Below are 25,906 nucleotides of genomic sequence, written 5' to 3' on the forward strand. Positions count from 1 at the left end.
GACAAGATAGAAATGTAAGGAGTTTAAAGAAAAGTTGAAAATTTCGGCAGCACCTCCCCTGCACGGGGACATTTCCAAAACCTACAAGAAAAACGTTGGCACGAAGGCCGACAACCACATTTCTGGCACGAAGGCCGACACATCAACTAACCCGGCACGAAGGCCCACACATCAACAAATCTGGCACGAAGGCCATCTCTAGGTTTGACACTAAGCATGAGCACAGAAAGTAAAACATACTCACCGGAGTAGACTGTGGTGGTGGCTGTGGTGCAAGCAGGTGTAGTGGGATCTACCAACCTTGTTGCTCCCCAAGTTGTTGCACGAACCTGAGCAAACCTTCTTGCTGGGCCTCAACAGCTTGTAGCCTCTGACGCTCGGCCTCCCGCTCCGATCCGAGATAGAATTTCGGCAGCACCTCCCCGCTGTTCTCCCGATACACGTCCTGGAAGGGAGAGTGTGTATCCGGAGAACAACAGTGAGGTGGTGCCGAAACTCCATCTCGGATCCGAGCAGAACATGAAAACTAACCATCTACGCATCTGCGGACTGTCCAAAAAACGTGGACAATCCGAAACAGATATGGTCATAGATATGCAGAGATCCGCATACCTCCAACCGTATCTGTTTCGGGTGGGAGACGCCTAACTGGGCAACACCGATCTACGTACTACAACACTAAGGAAGAGAGCTCAATTATACCTAGGGTGGCGGTGGAGACAGGCTAGCGGTGCAATGGCGAGTTGGTGCAGTGGCGAGTCGGCGCTGTGCAGGCAGGACCGCAACGCCGACGAAGACGATCAGGGTCGCCGAGGTGCTCCGGGTCCCCTCCGATAGTCCTGCTCTGCAAAAGAAGAAAAACAACACTAAAAGATGAAAATTTCGGCAGAACCTCCCCTGCACGGGGAGGTTTCCAAAACCTACAAGAATAACCGTCGGCACAATGGCTGATGTCCACATTTGGGCAGGATGGACAACACAACCACAAACCCGACACGAAGGCCGTCAACGACATAAACGGCACGATGGCCGATAACCCTGCGGCTTTATCTTCTCCTCCGGCGAGGGCGGGGATGACGGCGTGGATGAACGGCGTGGACGACATGGACGAACGTTCGTCCCCTCCACCTTGGCTTCCTCCCCCTCTCCCCTTCTCCTCCTCCTTCTTCTTCCTCCTCCTTCCTTTTTCTTCTCCTTCTTCCTCCTCCTTTTTCTTCCTTCTTCTTCCTTCTTCTTCTCCTTCTTCCACCTCCTTTTTCTTCCTTCTTCTTCCTTCTTCTTTCTTTTTCTTCCTCCTTCTTCCTCCTTCCTCTTCCTGCTACCTCTTTCCTCCCTCCAGGGCCGCGGCGGGCTCGCCGGGGCCGCTGCCTTGGGTCGGCGCAGGGCAGGCAGGGCACGGCCGGGCGCGCTGCCACGGGGCGCCGAGCAGCCGGGGCAGCCTGGAATCGGTGACCGAGGTCGACCGGGGTGGGGCGGGGCGGCGCCGGAGCGGGGCGGGGCTAGGGCGGGGTGAGGGCGGGCAGGGGGCGCCGGCACCGGGCGCGGCCGGTGTGCCCCGGATCCGGTGGCCGGTGGCCGGCCGGGGTAGGGACGGGCGGCGCGCCGGCGCGGTGTTCACGGGGCGGGTCGGGGATGGCGCGGCGTGGGGCGGTCGGGGCCGGGGTGGAGCAGGGCGGGTGGGGCGGGCGTGGGGCGAGCACGGCGGTGGCGGCCGGCGGCGGGCGCGGGGCGAGCTGGCGGCGGCGAACGGCGGCGGGCGCGGTGGTGTGCGTGCGTGAGTGTGTTGTGTGGAGTGAGTGAGTGTGTGGGCCGGCCTACACATTTAGTTAGGGTTTCCCCCTCTACCGAGTGCTGGGCTAGGCCGGCACTCGGCAAAGGCTTTTGTTTTTTTTAAAATATTCTTTGCCGAGTGCCACTTCCTGGCACGCGCCAGGGCCGGCACTCGACAATTTTTTTTTGTTTTTTTGCCCCATTATTTTTGTGCAGCCTTCCCACATTATTTAAAACTCCATGTTCAAATTTGGCACAATTTTGACTTTTTTTGCTATATTTCATTAGTTTTTTTGTTTCGTTGAATTTTATGGAATATTTCAAATTTGAACTGCAGGTGCATGGAATAATCGAATTTGGTCGTTCAAAAAATGATATTCATGATATTTGGTGTATGTTGAGGCTGTATCCAGGAACTCACATGAAATTTCGAGCATCTTGTTGACGTAACATGACGAGGTACCTGTGGGAAAAGTGTATTTAAATTATATAAAATCCGAACGAAGTCCGAAAATGATGAAACTTGTCGGGGCGTCGTGTTATCGCATGTAGAGTCTATGGTAAAAAAAATGAGAAGGTTTCGAGCAAGTTGCAACGTCGAATGCCTAAAACCCACACATCTCCACATGTGATCACGGAGATGTCTGGGTTTTAGGCATCCGATGTCGCAACTTGCTCGAAACCTTCTCAATTTTTTACCATAGACTCTACATGCGATAACACAATGCCCCGATAAGTTTCGTCATTTTCGGACTTCGTTCGGATTTTATATAATTTAAACACACTTTTCCCGTAAGTACCTCGTCATGTTACATCAACAAGATGCTCAAAATTTCATGTGAGTTCCTGGATACGGCCTCAACATACACCAAATATCATAAATATCATTTTTTAAACGACCAAATTCGATTATTCCATGCACCTGCAGTTCAAATTTGAAATATTCCATAAAATTCAACGAAACAAAAAAAACTAACAAAATATAGCAAAAAAAGTCAAAATTGTCCCAAATTTGAACATGGAGTTTTAAATAATGTGGGAAGGCCTCACAAAAAATGGGTAAAAAACAAAAAAATATTTTATCGAGTGCCGGCCCTGGCACTCGGCAAAGAGGTCCTTTGCCGAGTGCCAGGAAGTGGCACTCGGCATAGAAGGGATCTTTACCGAGTATAGGGCCTTGGCACTCGGCAAAGGCCCTCTTTGCCGAGTGCCAGGACCGGCACTCGGCAAAGAATTTTTTTTTTAAATTGATGGCATGGGCGGGCTCGGCCGTCAAGTGCCATTTTTTTTACTGAGTGCCACTCTTTGCCGAGTGTACTCGGCAAAGAGGGCTTTTGCCGAGTGCCGCCCTTTGCCGAGTGCCGGGCACTCTGTGGCACTCGGCAAAGCCACTCTTTGCCGAGTGCTAGACTTTGCCGAGTGCCATCCGGTCCGGCACTCGGCAAAGAGTGGCTTCGCCGAGTGCCCGATTTTTGACACTCCGCAAAGCTGGCGGCACTCGGCAAAGCTGCGTTCCCCCGTAGTGAATATTCAACTTTTGACTAGAAAGCTTATCTTCTAATAATTAACTCCTTGCGATGGCTAGCTTTTTCAACTTATACAAGCATGCATAGGCACAGCACATTCTTGACCGAAACTATATCTAGCTAGGCGGCGTTCAACGCGAGGGTTTTACAACACAACAGTGAGGAGGGACCCTAGGACCTGTATTAATGGGTCCACATGGTCTTTAATTTCTGTGTGCGCCAGCCATGAGCTCATTCCGTACGTGTGCCGAAAGAAATCGTTAGTTCGTGTTGCTAGCAGCAGCAATTACATACATAATTGACTATAACACACGTTCGATTACGTTTAGAGCCAACAAGTCGTTTACGATTCAAAGTCATGCACCGAACCATGGAAGCGAAAAGGGTGTAGATATAGCTCATTGGCTCATGAGATCACGTTTCAATGTAAGATGTAGTGTCCAACTCAAACTCGATATAGCTACTACTGCCTTACACGTAAACGTCTATGCATGCATGCAGAAAAACACTCCGACTCCGAGACATATGACTTTCTTGATATTTTTTTCTAGTGGCCATTGGCCAACAGTCTTAATAGCTTTTAGCATTGCTATAGAGTGGTTGATTATATTTCTAAGTATAATTTTATACTTTCTTCATTTCAAATTATAGGTCATTTTGTACTGTGCATTGTTCTATGTATCTAAACATAACGTATATCTAAATGCATAGTAAATATTATTATGTAGCTGGAAAAACCAAAATGACCTATAATTTAGAACGGAGGAAGTACTTCACAACAATTCTACATTTCTACTCCTACCAAATAGCCAATAAACTCACTGCCCCGGTAATGTTTTGCACCTGTTTGTCCAATACAGTATAAATTATTTGGCACTTGCACAGAAGCAATTAAGAAGATTTATTACGTACTCTTGTGCAAACAACTTTAAAATAAGCATTTAGGCCTTGTTTGGATGCATGTGTATTCACTTCAATCGACATGTGTTGGAGTGGAATGAAATAGAACTTAGTTTAATTCCACTCCAATCCACTTCAACATATGTGGATTGAGACGAATACATGCACATACAAACAAAGACCTAAGATGTTTCTTTGTTTGAGGCTAGATGTTTTAATTTTCTTAGCAATTGTCCAGAATTTCTCTATTTTCTTGGTGTAACGTATCGAAGGCCTACACTACCGGAAACAGTATATATGCCAAGTGCCTGGTGGTTTGCCAAGTGCATTCCTTTGGGCACTCGGGAAACTGTATCTTTACCGAGTGCCTACAGGTAAAAACTTGTTAAAATAAACACACTCGGCAAAAAACTTATTTGCCGAGTGCAGGAAATAAAACACTCGGCAAACAACAAGACACTCGGCAAAGAATAGACACTCGGCAAAAGACCGCCACGTGTGCCGGCCGTCAACTAGGGTGTCGACCGTTAGAACTTTGCCGAGTGTCGGTTAGTGACACTCGGCAAAGATAATCTTTGCCGAGTGTTTTATTTTGGCACTCGGCAAATTAAAAAGTTTTTTCCTCCCCTGACCTTGAAACATTTTCTACACTCCACATACCACATGTGGTACTCCACGTTAAGATTTGGTATATTTCTAGATCTGTTTGCTATATTTAATTAATTTATTGCCTTTAAAGTAATTTTTTGGTACAAGTCAAATTTGAACCGCAAGTGATTCAAATAATATAATAAAATGAGTAGAAAAATAATATTCATTTTATTGAGTCCTGTGTGAGGCCTTATCCAGGAAATGAAAGGAAATTTTGAACATCTTGTTCACGAAACCCAACCATGAACGTGTGGCCGAATGATTTTTAAATTCTAAAAAAGCAAACGAAGTCTGAAAATCATGAGATTTGTCAAGATCTTGTGATATCATACGTGGAGGCCATGGTAAAAAATTGGGAAGGTTTCGGATAATCTGTCACGTATGATGTTTACAAATCGAAGTACCTCAGAAGAAGAATCGTAGCGTTGAGAAGGATTTGGTAAGATTTGGAGTCAAAGTGACGGTCGAATTGGGGTTTGACTTCAAAACTTTTTGTATAGGAAATAGAGAACATATATTGTTTCATGTGTAATTTTGGTAAATTTTTGGATCCGTTCGATAATTTTAATTTGTTAAGTGCATTTATAGAATTTTAATTGATATAAATTAAATTTGAGCTATAACTCCATGAAATAATAAGTTTTTTTTTTCTCTTCTGACCTTGAAACTTTTTGTACTCTCCACATATAACATGTGCTACTCCGTGTTAAGATTTGGTATATTTCTAGATCCGTTCGCTATATTTAATTAATTTATTGCCTTTAAAGAATTTTTTGGTATAAGTCAAATTTGAACTGCAAGTGATTCAAATAATATAATAAAATGAGTAGAAAAAATGATATTCATGTTATTGAGTCCCGTGTGAGGCCTTATCCAGGAAATGAAAGGAAATTTTGAACATCATGTTCACGAAACCCGACCACAAACATGTGGTCGAATGGTTTTTAAATTCTTAGAAAAGCAAACGAAGTCTGAAAATCATGAGATTTGTCAAGATCTCATGATATCATACGTGGAGCCGTGGTAAAAAATTGAGAAGGTTTCGCACAATCTGTCACGTACAATGTTTATAAACCGAAGTATCTCAGAAGAAGAATCGTAACGTTGGGAAGGAATCGGTAAGATTTAGAGTCAAAGTGACGGTCAAATTGGGGTTTGACTTCAAAACTTTTTGTATAGGAAATAGAGAACATAGATTGTTTCATGTGTAATTTTGGTAAATTTTTGGATCCGTTTGATAATTTTAATTTGTTAAGTGCAATTATAGAATTTTAATTGATATAAATTGAATTTGAGATACAACTGCATGAAATAATAAGCTTTTTTCTCTACTGGCCTTGAAACATTTTGTACTCTCCACATACAACATGTGGTACTCCGTATTAAGATTTGGTACATTTCTGGATCCATTTTGCTATATTTAATTAATTTATTGTATTTCAAGGAATTTTTTGGTATAAGTCAAATTTGAACGGCAAGTGATTCAAATAATATAATAAAATGAGTACAAAATCAATGAGTGTGCGAACTTTGTGGAGTGTCCCTGAGTGACACTCGGCAAACAGCTTCATGGGCACCACACACGCGCAGTAGTTTAGGATTTGGTAATGAAAAAAAATAAAACGGGTTTGCCGAGTGTCCTCCATATAGCACTCAGCAAACCTGTAGTTTGCCGAGTGTTAGAACTGGGACACTCGGCAAATAGCTTTACGGGCCCCACACACGCGCAGTAGTTTAGGTTTTGAAAATGAAAAAAAACAAAACGGAGGTTTGTCGAGTGCTAGATCGCGAGCACTCAGCAAACCTCCCTCGTAACCACCCAAAATCCCGCACCCGGCCACACACACACGCACATACTCAAACACTTTGCCGCTCCCAAACCAGACCACGCCGCCGTCCCCACCGCCGGCCCCACGCCCGCACCCGCCCACACCAGCCCCGGCGCCCGCCCCCACTCACCGACGACGTAGGCTCTCGGCACCCTGTGCCCGGCCCCCACGCGCTGACGACGTTGGCTCTCGGTGCCCCACGCCCGGCCCCCGGCGCCTGCCCCCGCGCGCCGACGATGCAGGCTCCCAGCGCCCCGCGCCCAGCCCCCAGCGTCTCGCTCTCGGTGCCCGCCCCCCCGCGACGACGACGTAGGCTCCTGACGCTCCATGCTCGGCCCCCAGCGTCCCGCACCCGGTGCTCGCCCCAACGTGCCGACAATGCGGGCTCTGGCTCCCGGCCTCCCGCGTAGTACCTTGGTAATCCCTTGGTCGTCTCTTTCATGTTCCCTTTGTCTGATTTAGTGATTTCACAGTTTGGTTCGCAGTTGTTTGGCAGTGGAATTTCTATCAGTTTGTAGTACTTGGTTGCTTCAAATAGATAAGTTTCTAAGGGATAGTGCAATGTATAACTAAAATTTTTTCTGCACAGAATACCTAAAGAGCTAAAATCCGTGAGGTTACCAAATTGGAGATAAGTAACAGTGACTGTTCTCTAGCTTATCAGTTTTCAAGAATACTTGACTACACACTGCAGATGTTCAGCAGAGTCAAATTAGGAAGTGTGCTCGCATGCTTGTATTAGGTGTTTGCATCAGTTCATATTCAAGGGAAATAAACCTTGCTTATGGCTGCAGTATATGTTATGTTTTAGTAATAACACAATTTGATATCACAAAAGGGCAACTACACTACACTTATCAAGTAGTCAAATTTGGCAATCGAGGTCTCAGTGACATACTTTGGACATGTGTTCATTTCCTCCCTTTAGTTTCCAGTAATTGATTCCCACCTCTTTTTTTTAATCTTTGGACGTCTGCTAGACAATTCTATACATGGCAGTTTTTAGGTTCTTTTCGTTACGATCTCAGTGTGTCGTATATAAATGTCTCAGTTTGAACTGTACCACGATGGTCCTATGTTAACTTATTGGGATTATATATCTATTCTGATTGGTGTTTGAATTCTGAGGTCCTGTTCGATTACTTTTTCATATTTGACGAGCCCTGTTAAGCTTATTGATTTTGTTCTATAGTCGATTTCGATTGGCACTAGAAAAATCTGCGCGCACATCCTGGCCGTGATCCAATACCACGCGGAAATTCTTAGAGAGAGGATCCTTAAAAGGGCGGCAAGAACCATGAGCCTGACCCCGGAACAATACCTGAAGATAAATATAGAACATTAATACTTATTTTTTCTGAGATTAATTACACTTAATTTCATCTTCTTATATGTCATATACTTGATTACATAGGTGCCTCCGTGGTGGTGCGCCTACGATCTACAGCGCTGGGCCCATATGGTGGACAGGTGGTGCGACCCCGCGTGGGAGGAGAATCACAACGCTTGCTGAGAGCGGCGTTTGTTGATGCCGGGTGCACCACACCATCAAGGCAACCTCAATCTCTCATAATACGCAGCTAGATGGGTACGCGAATTCATTTCTTTATTCTAACGCTCAACTATGCATAATTTCTAATCATATTATTTTTTTTGCGGTCGGTGGCACATGGTGGCGAGCCTTGCTCCTAGTTCATGGCATATGCTTTGCCCACAAGGGGAAGGCGACGTCCGACATCACCTATAACCTGGAGGACCCGCCCTCGGCGTACAACAACGAGTCCATCCACAGCCGCCTCGATGGATACACATCGATGGCAAGGGTGGTCCATGGCCCAGAGTACGATCCGAGAGCCCATGACCTTGATGGAGAAGTGGTCATGAGGGCGGGAAAAGGCAAGAAGCATGGCCGGTTCTGGATTGGCGACGGCACAATCGACACGGCCAGTACTCCCACTCTCTCCTAGATTCGAGCACGGAGCACGGGTTCTAGTCCGGCGATACGCCCACGGCTGGACTCTACACGTACGGTTCCAGATGAACGCACTCTAGGTTATTTCTATATTATTCATCGTTCGTTGATTTTTATATACTTTTGCATTGCATTGTAACATTGGGATGAAATATTGTAGGCTCAGTTGGAATAAGAAACAAGGCGTCGGGAGGAGCTAGAGGCGAAGATGGAGGCAGAGCGACAGAAGATCGAGGCAGAGCGGTAGAGGATGAAGCTGTAGATGTTTGAATATATGAGGGGTGTTTATGCTGCTGTAACACCCTAAAATTTGCACTTTTGAAAAAATGATTAAAATGATTCATTTATGAATTTTGTGCTCACAAAAACCTAGGAAAATAAAAATTTTAATTAAATTAAAATCCATCATAAGCTATCAACATGGATGTGCATACATGCCGGTGCATTTGTTTCTTTGTATTGTGTGGATTTCATTTAAATTGAAAATATGCCAAAATGTTTTTGAAGTCGGCTTTGAAGTAAAAGAAAAGAAAATTTGAGAATAAAAGAATTTAAAAACTTGTAAAAATTATTTTTGGGAAAACTTACTAAAATTCCTCATTTTTACTTGAGTTGAAAAAGTATATTTGAAACCCCATTGAATTTGACTTTGGTCATGTTTGAATTTGGTTTTCAAAAAAACGAAATAGGAAAAAAAATGAAAATGGAAACTCACTTTCTCCCTCTCTCCACTGCGCCGGCCTGTTCAGCTCCGTTCGGTACCGTGCGGCCGCTTCTCGCTCCCCACTCGGCCTTTGCTTCCGGCGGCCCATCCCGGTCTCCCTCTCTCGCGCTGGCCCAAGTCACCGCGTCGGCCCAGCTTCGCAGCCAGTAAGGCCGCAGCGTGCCCTCCTTTCCTTCCACGCTCACCGACAGCCCGGGCCCGCAGGTCAGGCCTTTCTCCTACCTGACGTAACTAGGCTGGACTCCGTCGTCGAGAGTGTGAGGCCGCCTAGCGTCGCCTTGCCTTGCGCCTCAAGCAGCCCAGTCTCATAAATATCGAGCCCCGGCACCGCTACGCCCTCCATCTAAGCTCATGCCATTGTCGCCGTTGACGTCGCCTGCCGTTTTACCGCCATTCATGCCCGAGCTCGCGCTGCTGCCCAGTTGAATCTCGCCGAGGAGTCGAGCCTGTCCGCCGAAGCCGTCGCGGCATCTTGCTGTTTCTCCATCAACTCGAGCTAGCCGACGATCTTTACCCTATGGAAGTCGCTCCTGCTCTGCCAAGCCCGGTGCCGCCTCTGGTCCATCTCCGTTTAGTGTCCAGGTGAGCTCACCGACGCTCTCTCGGTATCCCTGCTCTCCTATTGGTCAACCGGGGCCCTAGGCCTTTCCTCTAACTGTTCTGGTGAGCTCTGGTCGTCACCGGCCATGGCACCACCGGCCATGAGCCTGCATGAGTTGCGCTGTTCCAATCTGCTAGCTAGCTTGATGACGTCATATGAGGTCATGCATGAGCTTTGTGGCCGTTTTTCTTTAAGAAAACAAACCTTGAAATACAATAGAAATACACATCATCCTGAGCCGTCCGTTTTTAGATCAATGGCCTAGATTAAAACATACCCTTTCACTGTTCTTTTTGCTAAAGAGCCCCTGTATTTTCGGCAAATAAACCCGTGGTCCAAAGCGCAATCACATGTTAAGTTTTCTTCTTTGGAAAGCGTAGTTTCGTCGAATTAGATTCAAAATAAGTTTTGCCACTGATTTTGTTTTAGCCAAAACGTCTCCGTTTTAACTCCGATTTGATCCGTTCAACTTGCGTTAGGTTCGTAATTTCATAATCTACATGTTCATACAACTGTCAGAAAAGCTTTCAACTTTTAAAATTCGAGGTTAGATTTAATCTATTATTTTATTAAAGGAAATCTTGTTTATTTCATATCTTTTACGTTTTAACTCCGTTTTAGCCCATTCAAGTTGCGTTAGATTTATAGCGACGAGATCTACGCGTTGGTAATAGTGGTTACCATGTCACTATTTCTAGAATTTCATGGTTTAAACTCTAATTTGAATAATAATTATGAAACTATGTTTTATAAATAAAATATGATTTATTTTACTTTAGCATTATAATTCAAACTTAAATTTGACTTAATTTATATTATCTATAAAATATCTTATATATGTTTTTATATAATTAAAACACATGAAGTTAATAGTTTTATGAGCAGATCTCTCGGTAGTTGTATCTTTTCAACCGTAGCTCCGATTAGCGTGCCTCTTGCGACTGTGTGTTCGTAGCGATGCGTAGAATCGTATTTTAAACTCTTTTACTTATTTTTCTATGATTGATGTACTGTTCTAATATAGATGTAATTGTTTGCTTAGTGTATGATTGCATGGATGCTTGTGTGGTGCTTTATGATCTCGTCCCATCGGTGAGTTATACGTGGTGAATTAAGAAGCAGATCTTTGAAGTTTTGGACTTGAAGAAGGATCTAAGTTTAAGGCAAGTATAGCATGGGATCTTCCTTGTTGTCCTATACACCTTTAATCACTTAATTCATATTGCATGTGTCTACCTTGACTGCCACTAAGGATTTCCTAGTATTTTGTACTTGTACCTTGACTCCTTTGGGATGTGCATTGGGTAGCTTTGCTAGTGCTCAACTACAACCATGATCTTATAACTTGACTAATGGTATATGCAATAAACACTAAAAGATGTTTTTTAGCAACATGGAACAGGGGGCAAGAGCATTGGGCTATATTTATGGTGCTCTAGATTCCTCTCCCTAAGGACTTATTTGTAAGGGATCATTCGGGACTTACAGTATAGCTGTGAGGGCTACATGGCTCTAGCTTTAGCTCAGTATGAGGACCTTTTCTAGCTTGTTAGTGGTTACCTTTATTGACGTAAGAATGACTTGCCGAATCGGGTATAGGACAACCTCTACTCTTATGTGTATAGCCGTGATTGAATTATGCCATTCGACAGGGGGGTTCCTATATCTATTTGCCGAGTGAATCTAATGGCCCTAACTTATTAGACGAACCTTTGAAAGGCTTCATAGTGAACCCTGCCGACCTTCCTTGGTAGTGGGTCAAGACGATGATCAACTCGGGCGAAAGGGTAAATCACGACTCACAGTGAAAGTGTACAACCTCTGCAGAGTGTAAAACTAGTATATCAGCCGTGCTCACGGTCACGAGCGGCCTTGGAACCCTTACGGAATAGATGATCACTAATGGTTAATGATGATGAACATGGAAGATGCTGATGATGAATATGCTCCTTAATAATTACTGATTATGCTATTCATTATTCATGTTTACCTGATCATGTGTTTATGGGCTTGTGGATAAACTTGTTGCTACTCAATTGCTAAAATCATGACTCATTAAAAGCTAATCGCAGTTAACCAGTGTCAACCTTTTGAGCCTCATGAACCCCATGTTATATTTGTTGAGTACGACATGTACTTACGCTTGCTTTACTTTTTAAATCTTTGGAAAAATCCCGGATGGGTACCAGATTGCTAGAGTTTAGAGGAATTAGGCTTGTGATCAACCAGTCAGTTGTCCCTGTGGAACTGGAGTCTTCGCCTGAAGAGCGGAGTTATCTTTCCGCTGTCTATACTCTGAGGTTATAATCTCTATACTGATATGCTATGTATTTAAGCATTGTCTCTTGTTATTACCCTTATTTATAGCTATATGTGAGATTTGATTTCCTGGGCTCACATATGGTGTGTATCTGGTTTTGTTCTTAAAACTGGGTGCTACAGCTACAATCGGTCATCCTCCGCCACCGATGCCAGTCCCTCCTCCTCAACCTGCTCCAAACACTATTTTAGACACTGTGAGTCAATTTACATCCTTATAATCACCGTTTCTAGTTTATGCAGAATCAATCTTACAAAGATGCCCTGATACTAGAAACTTAGTGACTAATGCTATATGTTTGTTACCAACTAGTACTTAAGCAATCATACTAGAGCACAATGCAACGGAGAAGATATTGCTGATAGTTGCAAGGGTTATACTAGTTAGGCAGTAGAGAGACCATACATGTTGTTCAATCTTGGCTCACATATGCAATCTCTTCTCCTTTGTGCAGCATCAATCGGTGGCATCGAATGAGCCTTATGACCCATCGTTGTCGCAGTGGAACTCGTGGCCTAAGTGACTACTTGTGATTTTATTTGCATTTTGCATTTGTGGGTTACCTGTGACTACTTGTGACTATTTATGGTTGTGAATGAACCTACTAGTGATTCTGAAGTTTATTTGCATTAATGTGTTGTCGATATATCTATATGAACTGCCTGTGATGCCTATTGTGAACTATCTGTGATTGATGTGATGTTTATTTGAATATGGTACGTGGCTATGACCGAACCATATAAACTGATTATATGTGGCAGCTTTGCTGAGTGTTACACTCGGTAAAAACCCTATTTGCCGAGTGCCATGAAAGTACACTCGCCAAAGAGGGACACGTGGCAGAAATCTGTGCTTTCTGGGACTAAAATGGCTTCTTTGCCGAGTGTCTACGTTGTGACACTCTGCAAAGAAGCCAACATTTATACGTTCTAGGCCAGTCTTTGCCGAGTGTCAGGTATTTGACACTCGGCAAAGAAGACAGGTTTGCCGAGTGTCCCAGAGTCGACACTCGGCAAAGGAGGTAGCTTTGCCGAGTGTCTGGAATTTGACACACGACAAAAGGAGGAAGCTTTGCCAAGTATCTGGGAGTTGACACTCGGCAAATGAGGCATGTTTGTGTTGGTTTTAATTGTTTGTCCTTGGGTTATTTTAATCCCTATGGCCTCCACACGTTCGAGAAAGGCATGGAAAAGTATGAGCACAGCATATGATGGTGCCAGAATATATAATCGAGACAAAAACATGGCATTCAATATGAGGGTTTTTTTATATATAATGGGGAACTCCAGGAGCCGGAATGAACCCACGTACGTGGTTAGAGTCACAAAATCTTGTCTGAGTCAACAAACATTTTACACTTTATTTTTTCTCGTACAAAACGGCAGGTTGACATTTATCCTCCCTCCGTGTGCTGAAAGCTAGAACAATCTATCGCGCGTATCTTTCTTGCGTAGTATACTGCTGTACAATATTCAACTTTTGACTAGAAAGCTTATCCTCTAATAATTAACTCCTTGCGATGGCTAGCTTTTTCAACTTATACAAGCATAGGCACAGCACATTCTTGACCGAAACTATATCTAGCTAGGCGGCGTTCAACGCGAGGGTTTTACAACACAACAGTGAGGAGGAACCCTAGCACCTGGAATGGGTCCACATGGTCTTTAATTTCTGTGTGCGCCATGAGCTCATTCCGTACGTGTGCCGAAAGAAATCGTTCGTGTTGCTAGCAGCAGCAATTACATACATAATTGACTATAACACACGTTCGATTACGTTACGTTTAGAGCCAACAAGTCGTTTCCGATTCAAAGTCATGCACCGAACCATGGAAGCTGAAAAAGGGTGTATATATAGCTCATTGGCTCATGAGATCACGTTTCAATGTAAGATGTAGTGTCCAACTCAAACTCGATCTAGGTACTACTGCCTGACACGTAAACGTCTCTGCATGCACGCAGAAAAACACTCCGACTCCGAGACATATGACTTTCTTGATATTTTTTTCTAGTGGCCATTGGCCGACAGTCTTAATAGCTTTTAGCATTGCTATAGAGTGGTTGATTGTATTTCCAAGTATAATTTTATACTTTCTCTATTTCAAATTATAGGTCATTTTGTACTGTGCGTTGTTCTTTGTATCTAAACATAGTGTATATCTAAATGTATAGTAAACATTTTTATGTAGCTGGAAAAACCAAAATGACCTATAATTTGGAACGGAGGGAGTACTTCACAACAATTCTACATTTCTACTCCTACCAAATAGCCAATAAACTCACTGCCCTGGTAATGTTTTGCACCTGTTTGTCCAATACAGTATAAATTATTTGGCACTTGCACAGAAGCATTTAAGAAAATTTATTACGTACTCTTGTGCAAACAACTTTAAAATAAGCATTTAGGCCTTGTTTGGATGCATGTGTATTCACTTCAATCCACATGTGTTGGAGTAGAATAAAATGGAACTTAGTTTAATTCCACTCCAATCCACTTCAACATACGTGGATTGAGACGAATACATGCACGTACAAACAAAGACCTAAGATGTTTCTTTGTTTGAGGCTAGATATTTTAATTTTCTTAGCAAATGTCCAGAATTTCTATATTTTCTTGGTGTAACGTATCGAAGGCCTACACTACCGGAAACAGTATATATGCCAAGTGCCTGGTGGTTTGCCGAGTGCATTCCTTTGGGCACTCGAAAAACAGTATCTTTACCAAGTGCCTACAGGTAAAAACTCGGTAAAATAAATGCACTCGGCAAAAAACTTATTTGCCGAGTGTAGGAAATAAAACACTCGGCAAACAACAAGACACTCGGCAAAGAATAGACACTCGGCAAAAGACCGCCACGTGTGCCGGCCGTCAACTAGGGTGCCGGCCGTTAGAACTTTCCCGAGTGTCGGTTAGTGACACTCGGCAAAGATAATCTTTGCCGAGTGTTTTTATCTGGCACTCGGCAAATAGGTTCGTTTGCCGAGTGTTTTATTTTGGCACTCGGCAAATTAAAAAGTTTTTTTTCTCCCCTGACCTTGAAATTTTTTCTACACTCCACATACCACATGTGGTACTCCACGTTAAGATTTGGTATATTTCTAGATCTGGTTGCTATATTTAATTAATTTATTGCCTTTAAAGTAATTTTTTGGTATAAGTCAAATTTGAACCGCAAGTGATTCAAATAATATAATAAAATGAGTAGAAAAATGATATTCATTTTATTGAGTCCCGTGTGAGGCCTTATCCGGGAAATGAAAGGAAATTTTGAACATCTTGTTCACGAAACCCGACCATGAACGTGTGGCTGAATGGTTTTTAAATTCTAAAAAAGCAAACGAAGTCTGAAAATCATGAGATTTGTCAAGATCTTGTGATATCATACGTGGAGGCCATGGTAAAAAATTGGGAAGGTTTTGGATAATCTGTCACGTATGATGTTTACAAACCGAAGTACCTTAGAAGAAGAATCGTAGCGTTGAGAAGGATTCGGTAACATTTGGAGTCAAAGTGATGGTCGAATTGGGGTTTGACTTCAAAACTTTTTGTATAGGAAATAGAGAACATAGATTGTTTCATGTGTAATTTTGGTAAATTTTTTGTTCTGTTCGATAATTTTAATTTGTTAAGTGCAATTATAGAATTTTAATTGATATAAATTGAATTTGAGCTATAACTCCATGAAATAATAAGATTTTTTTCTCTTCTGACCTTGAAACTTTTTGTACTCTCCACATATCACTGGTAGAGAACCGAGCTTTACTCCCGGTGGGGAACACCCTCTAGTCCCGGTTCCCCACCCGGGAGCAAGCATCCGGGACTAAAGGGGGGTCCTTTAGTCCTGGGTCAGGAACCGGGACTAAAGGAGGACCTTTAGTCCCGGTGGGTAACACCAACTGGGACTAAAGGTGCCTCCTGACATGCCACGATGGCCGGCACCTTTAGTCCCGGTTGGTAATACGAACCAGGACTAAAGGTTTTTTTCTTTTTTCTTTTCTTTTCATTTTTTTTGTTTTCTTTTCAAAATAGGTTTTCGAAGTCGTATTGTACGTTGCTAATTATACATTTATACGCACGTATAGTATGTTTCGGTTCAAGCACAATGAACGTATTAAATCACACAATTCAAGCATATATATATATATATATATATATATATATATATATATATATATATATATATATATATATATATATATATATATATGCATGCATGCATCATATATATATTTACATGCATGCATGCATATGTGTATTTTACATTATATTATTTCATGTGCATATATTACAAAAGATTGTATTACAGTTGTTGTGACATAACAAGTTTCCTCTCATCCTCTAGTTTGGCTTCAATGGCAGTGTTGGGTCGAAGTAGAACTCGCCCTTGGAATCGATGACCTGCTCATTAAAAAATCCGGCTATAGACTCTTGAATTGCTTTGATTTGGTCTTGCCGTATGACCTTTTCCTCCAACCATCGAGTCTATAGGTTTGAATTAAAGGAAAATAAATTAATATATGTACATATATATATAAAGATATAGTAACACAATCAATAATAATAATTAAATGAATATATAGTGTATTTTTAACGTACTTTGAGTCTCTCTGTAGGAGTTCTTTGGGAGAGCACCTTGATAAACTTGCAAACATAGTAACCACAGTAGTTGTTCCCCTGTTCCTGCCTCAGACACCACTTTACGAGAAAAAGATTTGTCATCCAATCTGGTGATCCGGTGAAAGCTATATGTTTAATTAATAAAGATGATGCGATTCAGGGGACTTACTTTCAAAGGGATTATATTCAGTGGCGCTTTGCATTTTTCCATGTGTTGCTTCTCAATAAAGGTTTTCCAAACACTGCCCAATAAAAAATTTGCCACATCATCAGATATAGTTAATCATCATGTTTGTGTGTATATATAGTTGCTAGAGATCCCGAAATTACCTCTGGATAATATCTATCATATCTTGGTAGTCTTGTTGTGGTTTTCTCATCGAGTCATAGATTATCAAGTGACTTTTCACCAGATCGATGTCCATCAATATCTAGTGATTGCTGCATGTGTTTATAGGATATAACGCATAACACTCATTAATTAACTAGAATCAACATATGAGCCATTAAGGATGATTGACATGATTAACACTCACTTGAAGTTATAGGGAAAGAGTATATCCTTCTTGTGGCGTTGGTTCACTAAGAAGTTCATGAGGTTACTCTCTGACTCATTCTTCCAATTAGTCTTTGGAGTAATTGGGTCTTTGAATACTATATGGGGATCAACAAAACCAATTTCATTGCAGCCTTCCTTTCTGAGCTCTGTCATTGTAAATCTACATATATATAGTACTTGTTAGGATAATTTATATGCATATATACACATATGATGAGTTTAATAATAGATCGAAAGAATTATTACTTACAGGCAATAGCAGCTAATGATAACTTTGTCCAGAGAGGTCAGGTGCATAGTTGATGAAATTCTGCAAAGTCAACATACATAACATCATCACCACGGAACTAATGTTCATCTCTAATTCTGACACCAACGCAGAAGTCTCCACTGGTAGACGCCTGCATGTACCACTTGTTTAGCAGGTACATTTGCGTCCCCAGATCAGATAAGGCTTGAGGGCTGTATAGACTCTGGCCTAGTACAAATTTTTTCTTCCAAATATCAACCTCTGCCACACTCTCAATGTTTCCATCACCAAACATCTGGTAAAGGTCGAGACCAGTCTCATCAAGAAATTCACCAAGGTGATCCAAATCGACATCCGGAGGTATGTTTGCCTGATGCATTAATCCTAAATTTGAACCATATTCATTACCAACAACTAGCGGGGGGATTGATTGGTGCGCTTGTTGTCCGAGTTGGGCAACTCCTTTCCCTACCCGCTTCTTTTTCTGTGCCGCCTCAATTGACTTGGTGAGAGTGCGGTCATAGCCCGATAACGTTGATTTGGACGGCTTACGAGATTCCCACTGTTGTTGCTGGTAAGAAGTCACATTTTTTCCTAGAATATCTGGAGCTACGAAGAAGTACGGTTTCTCCGGGTTTCTCCTTGCTTCTTGATTCATTTTAAGTTTGTCATAGAATCTTGACATGTCTTTTTTATATGCATCAGTTCCTTCTTCCTTCTCTTCAGATATTATTTTGGGAATAACCCTTGGTTTCACGGTGGCTTTCTTTGCAGGCGGGGACTGGTTCTTCGTTTGAGGGGCTAGCCTCTTGCTAGGCTTCTTGGTAGGTGGGGGCGGGGGAGGCGTTGGAGACCTCCTTGGAGGTGTTGGTAGCGGCGTTGGAGACCTCCTTGGAGGTGGCGGCTACGGCGTTGGAGACCTCCTTGGAGATGGTGTGGATGCAGTCTCGCCTTCCAACACAATGTCATCGTACAGAGCACTATGATGATCTGGCGATTGAACAATTGGATTTAGGTTGGGGAGGATCTGCTACAAAAAAAGGAATGACATATTATTATGAGCAGATTGTTAATTATTTAAGCCAATACAAATTAATGATGTAGTGTTTTCATCTGCACGTACCTATGGTGAGGTAGTTCAGGAGGAGGTGGAGCCGACATCCCTGGAATGATGATGTAGCGCTTGCGCCATAGAATGAATGTCTTCTCCGCTTCTCCTAGAGTCTTCTCGCCATCACCTCCAGGAATGTCAAGAGGCAAATCACTAAAACCTTTTTCAGCTTTATCTACCGAGATGGTAGCATATCCTTCTTGGATTATATTCCTATGAATCCTTGGTGTCTTGGTTCGGTCGAGAGGATTAACAAGACCGATAGCCACCTTGATTGTGGAATTCTCCTTCGGAATGTGTAGCTCACACGTTGTACAAGGTTCAGTGACATCATCCACAGGGAAGCGCAGTCCTGTGTCCCCTTGATTTGGTATCTCCGTGGAAGCGCAGCTGCTTTTCAACTAAACAGATTAGCTAATGTTGATTCCTGGCTTTGATGCCTGCTTGCTTGCACTCACTGCTATTTGCACTTGCCTTCTAATTTTCTCCTGCATTCTCGCTTCAAGGTTTTTTTCCCGCTCCTATGCTTCACGCACCGCTTCCTCCAACCTCTGGAGCCGCTGTGCCTCTTCTTCCTTCTTTCTCTGGCGACTTCTGTAGGAAGGTCTATCCTGAGGGAATCCATGCTCCCACGAGACACTTCCTTTGCCTCTAGTTTGGCCACCATGTTCAATAGTCCCGATGGCGTATGTCAACTCATCCTTCTCTCTGTTGGGCCTGAACGCACCACTAGCAGTAGCTCTCTGAGCATGAAACAATCTTTCTGCTGCTTCTTGCAGTCTTGCGCCATAAACGCACTTCCCTGTCTCCTAGTCTAGTGTTCCCCCATGAGCGAAAACCAATTCTTTGCACGTTCTCCCCACTCGAGTGATTCTGGTCTGATACCCTTGGCAAGAAGGTCTGCTTCCATTTTGTTCCACTTCTTAATGGTAGTCGGGTAGCCACCTGATCCCAAGTTATGGTGGTATGTCTTCTGTTGGGCATTACGTTGGTTCTTTATCACCCGACTCACACCCTCTTCCGAAGTCTTGTACTATACAAACTCATCCCAATAGGGCCTCTGCTTTGAGATCGGGCCTGGGACAGTAAAATCTGGTGCTATGTTCTTCTTGACATACGTCGTGTATAGGTGTTTCTTCCAAGTCTGAAACTGGGTGGCCATCTTCTTCATTGCCCAATCCCTAACTCGCTCCTTCAATTCATCACCATCTATTATATCATCATAACCATCTGTTTGGAGCGTGAAATGTACCAAGACATCTTTCCAAATTAACGCCTTGTCACGATCGGAGACAAAACTGATATGAGGAGCATTGGTCTTCTTCTTCCATTCACGGGTACTAATCGGGAGCCGGTCCCATACAAGGTAACCACAGTGGTGCATAAATTTCATTTTATTCGGCCCCCTCGGTTCTCCTGTATCCACATTGAACTCCGAGATGATGAAGCGGCCCTCCAATGGCTTTTTGGGACCTCGAACATTTTTACTCTTCGTTGTAGTTGTTGATGTCGATCTAGAGGGCTACAAAACATAAACATTATTTTTAATGTCATGAGCACACATAAGACATATGATAATATATATAGCTAATAATAAAAAATATATACTTGGCCAATATGTTGTTGCTCATTTTGTTCAAGAGCTAAGTACTGACTCCCGTCATCTGCATCCTCTTGCACGTTATTTTTAGCACCATCATCGCCGGCAACTTGAGTGCCAGTGTTGATTAAATTCATCATCAACTCCTCCTCATCCATGTTTCTCGGGTCGGCCATCTAGCTTCAAAAAACAAAACCAATATGTAGTACGTCAAATCTTTGCTTACATGCGTAAAATCTACGAACAATATGCATTATTAAATCTTGCCCCTTGGTCACGGACGCAATTCGCCACACTAGGGCGAACTGTGTCGGTACTAGGGTGAATTAGTGCTATACATAAACGGCCGAGGGCAAATTGCGTCGATGACTAGGGCAAACCACGTCGGTGACATCAACAGCGCGGTTCGCCCTGGTGTGATTGTTTAGCATTAATGATAACGATAATACGAATGTTGATCAACTAGGCCACGAGAGAGGGCGGTGTGACAAGAGTGGCGGTGCTCCACTCCGCCGTATATATGTCTGTACACATGGGTGAACGAGGGCGGCGGTGCTCCGCCGTATACATAGAAACGCATGGGCGAATGAGGGCGGCGGTGCTCCGCGACGTATATATACATGCATATGAATACAAATGATGTATATATACGTGTCGGCACGGTGGCCGGTGTGCTGACGACGATGACGTGAGGCAGGCCGGCATGCTGACGTCGACGACGACGTGAGGCGGGCCGGGGCGGTGTCGGTGCGTGATGTTGTGATCCTATGTACTATGTGAACCATGTAGTCATTCATCATATGAGAAAATTCTATGCTGATAATGTAAGTATAAGTCATTATGAAATGTAAGTATTTGTGTCTTATTGCTAATATAACCATTACTATTTCTGAAATGATAAGAATTTATTTTCTTCTTCTACAGGCGATCTCTGATGCTATAATATAAAGTTTGAAGATAGTCTTCCCGAAAAAAATATGTAATGCTCATATTACTTTAGCAACATTAATATATTATATCTGTATATTCAAAGTTCACAAATGAAGAAACGTTGAAGTTTTCCTTCATTGTCTGTAGCCATGCATGCAAGTCCAACCATGCTTACATCATCACATGTGATATTTTTTATAAACTAAAAAACGCTTAGTTTACAAACTGGGTATCCAAATTGAGTTCCTATTTGACCATTATATATCCTACAACAAATCCTTCAAAAAAAAGACCCTATATGAATATATTTGGATAAAATTTCGTTAACAAACATTGATCTAAGATAGAAAAAATTCTTCTATTGAGCAAAGGCAGTGTTTTAGATTCATCAAACAATGTTCTAGTTTTCGGCCACTGTCTAAGAATGTACAAAGAGATCGACGAACGGATCACCTCGAGCTCGGTAGTGGAGGGCCTTGGGCGCAGTGGAGGGCCACGGGCGCGATGGAGGGCCTCGGGCGCGGAGGAGGGTGCGGTGGAGGGCGCGGTGGAGGGGCACGGGCGCGCGCGGTGGAGGCCGCACAAGGAAGAAGAGGGCGGCGGTGTCACGGAAGGCGAATGGACGGCGGCACGAGGAAAGAAGAGGGCGGCGGTGTTCGACGAGGAAGAAGACGAGCGGATCGATCTGCGCCAGGCGCTGGAGATTATATATCAGAGAGAATTACTCCCGGTGCCAGCCACCAACCGGGAGTAAAAACCCTTTACTCCCAGTGCGTATTACCAACCGGGAGTAAAGGTCTCTTTACTCCCGGTGCGTGTTACCAACCGGGAGTAAAGGTATACCTTTACTCCCGGTTGGTAACACGCACCGGGAGTAAAGAGTTTTTTTTTGGCGGGCCACGAAACTGCAGCCCACCTTTACTCCCGGGTGGGCTTCCCACCCGGGAGTAAAGGTGGCCTGCAGTTTTGTTTCCCGCCTGTTTTGAGCAGACTTTTTTAATAGTAATATGGATTTTCTTGTTAAATACATAGTAAATTAAATAAAAGGCATAAAATTATTTTGTTAAAAGTATGGATTTTCTTTTTCTTTATTGCACATAGGAAAAATCTATAACCTAACTTTTTTTAGTTTTTGTTACAATTATAAAACATAATGTAACTAATATTTATTATTTTGTTAATGCAAAAATGTAGTGTTTAATTAAAATTATTAAAACTATTGGTTTTGGACAGGAAATTTGTTTTCACATCATTTTAACGTTAATATTTTAATTTTTCATCACTCAGTATCCTAATTTACCTTTTTGAGAGAGAAATCCCACCAAATCAAATATTGATTTAATTTGAAACATGACATAATAAACATCTGAATTAACAATTATTACATAATATCTCAAACACACACTACATTAAATCACTATATCATCAAGTGGGCACAGCAGTGAACTTCTTCTTTACATATGTCCCTTGGTTATGATCGCTTCGTAACCATGGAGTGTCCTCATCATTTACCAAGATGCTAGGGTCTTTGTTCACTTTGAAGGGCGGAATTCGGTCATCCTTTTCATAATCTTCTAAAATGTCCGACTTGTCCTCAATTCCCACGATGACTCTTTTCCCTGAAAGAACTATGTGGCGCTTTGGCTCTTTGGTTGAGTCATTATCGTTTTTCCCTCTTTTTGGTTTGGTAGACATATCATTGACATAGAACACCTGATTCACATCCTTGGCAAGGACGAATGGTTCGTCTTTGTACCCAATATTACTAAGGTCTACTGTTGTCATTCCATACTCGTTGTCTACTGTTACCCCGCCTCCGGTCACCTTGACCCATTGGCACTTGAACAATGGGATCTTCAAAGTAGGTGCATATTCTAGTTCCCATATTTCATCTATGCGTCCATAATATGTCTGCTTATTCCCATTTGGGTCTGTGGCATCTATGCAGACACCACTGTTTTGGTTAGTACTCCTTTTATCTTGGGCTACTGTGTAGAATATGTTCCCATTTATCTCGTACCCTTTGTATGTGATGATATGCCATGATGGTTGCATAGCCAATAAATACAGTTGCTCATGGATGCTCTCATCACCTTGACATTTTTTTCGCAACCAACCGCCGAAAGTTTCCATGTGCTTACTTGTAATCCAAGCTTCAGTCTTCCCTGGAAACTCGGATCGTAAGAGATCCTTGTGTGTCTCAATATACGGATCTACCAAAGAGGAGTTATGTAGAACTGTGTAGTGCGCTTTATTGAAATAATCATCATTCGTACCAATATATGTTTTCCTCCCTAGTGTCCCCTTTCTGCTTAGTCTCCCCTCATGTCTCGATTCAGGAACACCAATCGAGTCAAGGTCGGGAATAAAGTCAACACAGAACTCAATGACCTCTTCTGTTCCATAGCCCTTGGCGATGCTTCCTTCTGGGCGAGCACGGTTGTGAACATATTTCTTTAGGACTCCCATGAATCTCTCTAAGAGGAACATGTTGTGTAGGAACACAGGACCGAGAGTGAAAATCTCCTTGACTAGGTGAACTAGGAGGTGTGTCATAATATCAAAGAAAGGAGGGAACACCAACTCAAAGCTGACGAGACATTGAACCACATCATTCTATAGTTTAGCTAGATCAGTTGGATTTTTAGTAACTCTCCAAATCCCTTGTCAGATACACCATTCTTTGCCTTCCATTGCAGCATTCTAGTGTGGTTCCCAACTTTTTCTGCCCTATATCACAAGTTGGGTACAACAATTTCTTGTGATCTTCTAGCATCCGCTCGAACTTGATCTTCTCCTTTTCACTTTCACATTCTCTTTGTGCGTCACGAATGACCTGAGAAAGATCATCAGCCGGCTCATCTTCTGCGGCTACCTCTTCTTCAGCTTCTCCCATTGTAGTATCATTGAAGCACGCACCATCGGGAATAATATCATTGTCGTCCCATTGTTCTTCTTCACCTTCTTCCATTACAACACCGGTTTCTCCATGCTTTGTCCAACAAATATAGTTTGGCATGAAACCCGACTTGAACAAGTATGAATGAAGAGTCCTTGAGCAAGGATATTCCACCGTATTCTTACATATGTCACATGGGCAGCACATGAAACCGTCGTGTTTGTTTGCCTTGGCCGCACGTAACAAAGAATGTATGCCATCAATGAACTCTTGGGAGCGGCGATCAGCATTATACATCCAATGACGGCTCATCTGCATTACATGACATAAATACAATATTAAAACCTAGATCATAATTAATTATTTATACAACATGCGTGCCACCACAAAAGATACAAATTTATGAAAGCATCGCTACAATGTAGACAATCCCAACTACCACTAAAAGAACTAAAGATAAAATACATTTCAGGAGCACAAGGATTTCGCGACCAATCTCAACTAAAACAGACAGATCCCCCGATTGTGCAACATCTTTGGGCTTCTTCGGCTGGATCACTGCCTCATTAGCCGTCGTATCTGCCTATTGTGCAAGATATTTTTGCACGAGTTCAACATACTCTTCCTCCTAGTAGAAGCCTGAACATCGTCCACTGCCATCCCACTGAAATTAAAACAAAAAATTAGAACTTTAATCACAACCATCATGAAAATAGGTATAAACTAACCACAATCATTAAATACGATAAAATAACTCACATTGCGATCCGGACACTTGTAGAAGATATGATCCTTGTTGGGACCCTCCTTCTTCACTCGGTACTCCATCACAATCTTTGTCTCATCACGACACTTGCCGCATGGAATGAGAGGGAGGCCCGGCCTAAGTCGCTTTGGAAACCCATGATAGGCCGAGGACCCGGAAGCAGTTGCCATCTACTCTCTATACTCATTTTTTAATACACTACAAATTTCTCCTTTTATAAACAAATAAAATTAAGAAACTATAAAATTATCTAGATCTCTATACTCATTTTTAATACATTATAGCTCAAAAACATGTTTTAATAAATAACCATCCGTACTAGTTGACCTTGCTTACGTGATCATCTCAGCGAGCATTTCTCCACTGGACGGCACCATACTTGGTCAAGGAAGAGCTCCGATTCTACAAGGAAGGGAACACGGTCTTCCACGACCGTTGTCGCTCTCCCTCGTAGAATCAAAGCTCCTCTTTGATATCCGTTACCGCTCGATAGACAACATGATCGCCGAGATGAACACGGTCCGCAAGTTCAACTAATACGGATTTTCTATAATTTTCTAACTATTTTCTAAGTTTATATTTATATATACTACGTTTAGGTACGGTGATTGACAGACTACTACGACGATATTGGGACATGTGAATAAATAACCATCCGTACTAGTTGACCTTGCTTACGTGATCATCTCGGCGAGCATTTCTCCACCGGACGGCACCGTACTTGGTCAAGGAAGAGCTCCGATTCTACGAGAAAGGGAACACGGTCTTCCACGACCGTTGTCGCTCTCCCTCATAGAATCAAAGCTCCTCCTTGACGTCCGTTACTGCTTGGCAGAGAACATGCTCGCCGAGTTGAACACGGTCCGCAAGTTCAACTAGTA

At 42.8% G+C, this 25,906-nt stretch overlaps 1 protein-coding gene and 1 long non-coding RNA gene across 2 annotated transcripts; both read left to right on the top strand.

The window, feature by feature from the left end:
• The first annotated feature begins 1,025 nt into the window (after nt 1-1,025).
• LOC136501946 (uncharacterized) lies at nt 1,026-1,778 on the top strand. The gene is made up of 2 exons (XM_066497456.1): nt 1,026-1,117; nt 1,340-1,778. The coding sequence occupies exons 1-2, from the start codon at nt 1,026-1,028 to the stop codon at nt 1,776-1,778; spliced, it is 531 nt and encodes a 176-aa protein (XP_066353553.1).
• Nucleotides 1,779-12,160: 10,382 nt separating this feature from the next.
• LOC136501351 (uncharacterized) lies at nt 12,161-12,875 on the top strand. Its single transcript, XR_010770233.1, has 3 exons — nt 12,161-12,273; nt 12,416-12,489; nt 12,748-12,875. It is a non-coding gene; the product is annotated as an uncharacterized lncRNA (long non-coding RNA).
• The last annotated feature ends 13,031 nt before the right edge of the window (nt 12,876-25,906 follow it).

This window comes from Miscanthus floridulus, chromosome 13, assembly GCF_019320115.1.
Source record: "Miscanthus floridulus cultivar M001 chromosome 13, ASM1932011v1, whole genome shotgun sequence".
Lineage (NCBI taxonomy): Eukaryota > Viridiplantae > Streptophyta > Magnoliopsida > Poales > Poaceae > Miscanthus > Miscanthus floridulus.